The sequence below is a fragment of the Austrofundulus limnaeus genome, unplaced genomic scaffold (genome assembly GCF_001266775.1).
Source record: "Austrofundulus limnaeus strain Quisiro unplaced genomic scaffold, Austrofundulus_limnaeus-1.0 Scaffold19, whole genome shotgun sequence".
NCBI lineage: Eukaryota > Metazoa > Chordata > Actinopteri > Cyprinodontiformes > Rivulidae > Austrofundulus > Austrofundulus limnaeus.
The window spans coordinates 182,302-184,826 of NW_013952421.1; the positions used below are offsets into that span (position 1 = coordinate 182,302).

Genomic DNA, 2,525 nt, shown 5'->3' on the forward strand with positions numbered 1-2,525 from the left:
ATGAATCTGAGTGCACTGGGTGCTGGTGGACTGCAGATGACCTTGGCAGAGATGTACAAGCAGCTGAAACAGGTTGACTGGTTCAGTGAGTCCCAACCTTTTTTCCTCGAAGCCCCGATTGCTTACATTCAAGCTGAGCTTTTACAGTTTCTAAACAGACAAGGAAATGGTCCCCTTTGTGCTCTCTGCCCCCCTCCTCAGGATTTGCCCCCCCAACCAGTGGCTTCGTGCATCCCAAATTTTTCAACATTATATGAACCTTTATTTTTACCCTATAAGTCAGTTTATTCTCATTTAAAATGAGGACCTGGTCACCATTTTAATACAACATTAAAGTCATTATGGCTTTTAGAAAACCTATTTTTGGGGAGGTGGGATTGTGCACTATAGACCCCTGTGGAGCTGCCAAAGCTTTTATCCTTAACATGCTTTGTTTTTCTTTACATTATTTTTACTTTTAGAATTTAAGTATAGTTTTAAAACCAGTACTTTTATGCTTTTACTTAAGTAAACAGACTGAGTTGATACTTCTACTTATAAGAAAGTATTTTTAAACTCTAATATCTATACTTTTACTAGAGTAATGAATGTGAATACYTTTGACACCTCTTGTTGGCGTCACGTTATATCACAACTTTATGCTCCAAACTGAGAAAACCTCTGCTTTTATAGAGGTGGACACACTGATAATGCCCCCTCATTCCAGCAGGTGTACAGGATGAGGGGCATTATTTGAATTGTAGTGAGCCTGAGGCTCAGAGAAGTAAACAGCATCATTTGAGATATTGTGAGAGCGAGGTCTCTTTTTCAAAGAGGTAATTACCCATGATGCCTAGCGACCCCATAAGTAGGCTCTCTAGCCTGGCCTCCGTCACTTTTCATCGCCACGTGTGATTGTCATCAAAGTTTTTAAAAAAGGCAGGGTCTCAGCCAACCCCTAAATCTAGCTCCAAAAAAAGTGGTGGGTGTTCTCTGAGCCTCAGGCTCACTACAATTCAAATAATGTCCCTCATCTTGCACACCTGCTGGGATGAGGGGGCATTTTTTTTTTCATTTACGTTCGCCTTCATCTCAGAGATGTAAGCAGCATGTTCAAAGCTGATGACAATCACACTGCTTGTGTGGGCTAATTCACAGGATTCAACCACACAACCTCAATGGAGATAAATTCCAACAAAATTTATTTTCAGAAAGAAAATTCCGATCATCTGAAATGACAACTCAAACTTCTCTCTGAGAACTTAATCCCTTCCCCGGACTCTCGGTAGTAAAACTTTTTAAACGTATTAACTGAAGACCAATCTGCGGTCCATAGAATCTGTTTCAGTGAAACGCCACTGTTAAATGCTGCTGAAGCAGAAGCTCCTCTGTAAGAGTGGGGTTTAAAAACAGTCACATCAATTCCTGCATTAATGAGCACTGTCTGTAGCCATCTGGCTATAGTGCATGTAGACACCGCCGAAAAAATCTTGTATGAAATCAACAATCCACTTGYCGTCCTTAGTTCCCGAGTGCGACAAATATATTCAAACAATGTGTCCAATACACAAATTTCTGGTTTAGAGTATCTCTCCAGAAAAATCTCCTGAATCAGTTTGCCCAACTTACTTGTTTTAGTGAGTTCATAAATTAAAAATTCACTTTAAAGTGATCGCCTGCTACTTGCAGATAACTTAAATCTAACTCGATCAGTGTCTGAGCTCTTGCTGCTGTGACCAATGCCAGCAATGCTGTAAGCTTTAATGTCAAATTTTACAAACTTAAACTTTGATGAGGAAATAAGTCAAAACACTACTGACATCCCATGTCCAAGTGTAATGAGGCCTTGGTGGCCGTAAATGAAATAGTCCTTTCATGTACCTGAGCAACCACCTAGGATTTAAGACCCAAGTAGCACCTGAGACCTGTAAAGTCTGAAGTATGCATGATTTATGAGTGTTAATTATTGTATATGAGCTCCCACTCTCTTTAAGAAAGTCCAAGTATGCAATTACTGTGGTTTCAGTCACTTCATTGGCACAGCATGATCGCCCAATAGTCCAAACAAGGAATTTGTGCCATGCATACAAATACTGTACTGTTTTGAGTTCCCGGTCGCCAGTTGGAACAGATGACATCAATGACTGAGTCCTGAAGTCCCTGATGTTTGAGGGCACTCCTGATACTTTGCAGGCGGCGATTATCAGCCGTCCTCGAAGTGGGTGGAACTGGATCGGGTCGTGTGAAGCCACCAGAAGATCGTTGTGGCGTGGAAGCTTAACAGGAAAATCAATAAGAGCATCAATCAACAGAGGGAACCAAGCTGCTGTTCTCCATAATGGAGCAATAATAATAGCTCTTAGAATTTTATCCCTCTGGATTTTCATCAACACCCTACTTAACATACAGAAAGGTGGAAAGATGTATGGCTGATGATTTGTCCAGGAAATGGAGAAAGCATCACATGCATAGGCCCCAGGTTCAAACCTCCAAGACACAAATTTATCAAGTTGAGAATTGTGCCTATTAGCAAACAAGTCTATGTC

The 2,525-nt window shown here is 40.9% G+C and overlaps 1 protein-coding gene across 1 annotated transcript in view; it reads right to left on the reverse strand.

The window, feature by feature from the left end:
- Window positions 1–1,069: 1,069 nt before the first annotated feature.
- Window positions 1,070–2,525, reverse strand: part of LOC106514275 (uncharacterized) — a 3,725-nt gene continuing 2,269 nt past the window's right edge. The window contains exon 2 of the mRNA XM_014003450.1: window positions 1,070–2,255. Coding sequence (XP_013858904.1) covers window positions 1,761–2,255 — 495 coding nt within the window. The 3' untranslated portion in view covers window positions 1,070–1,760. The remainder of the gene's footprint in view (window positions 2,256–2,525) is intronic.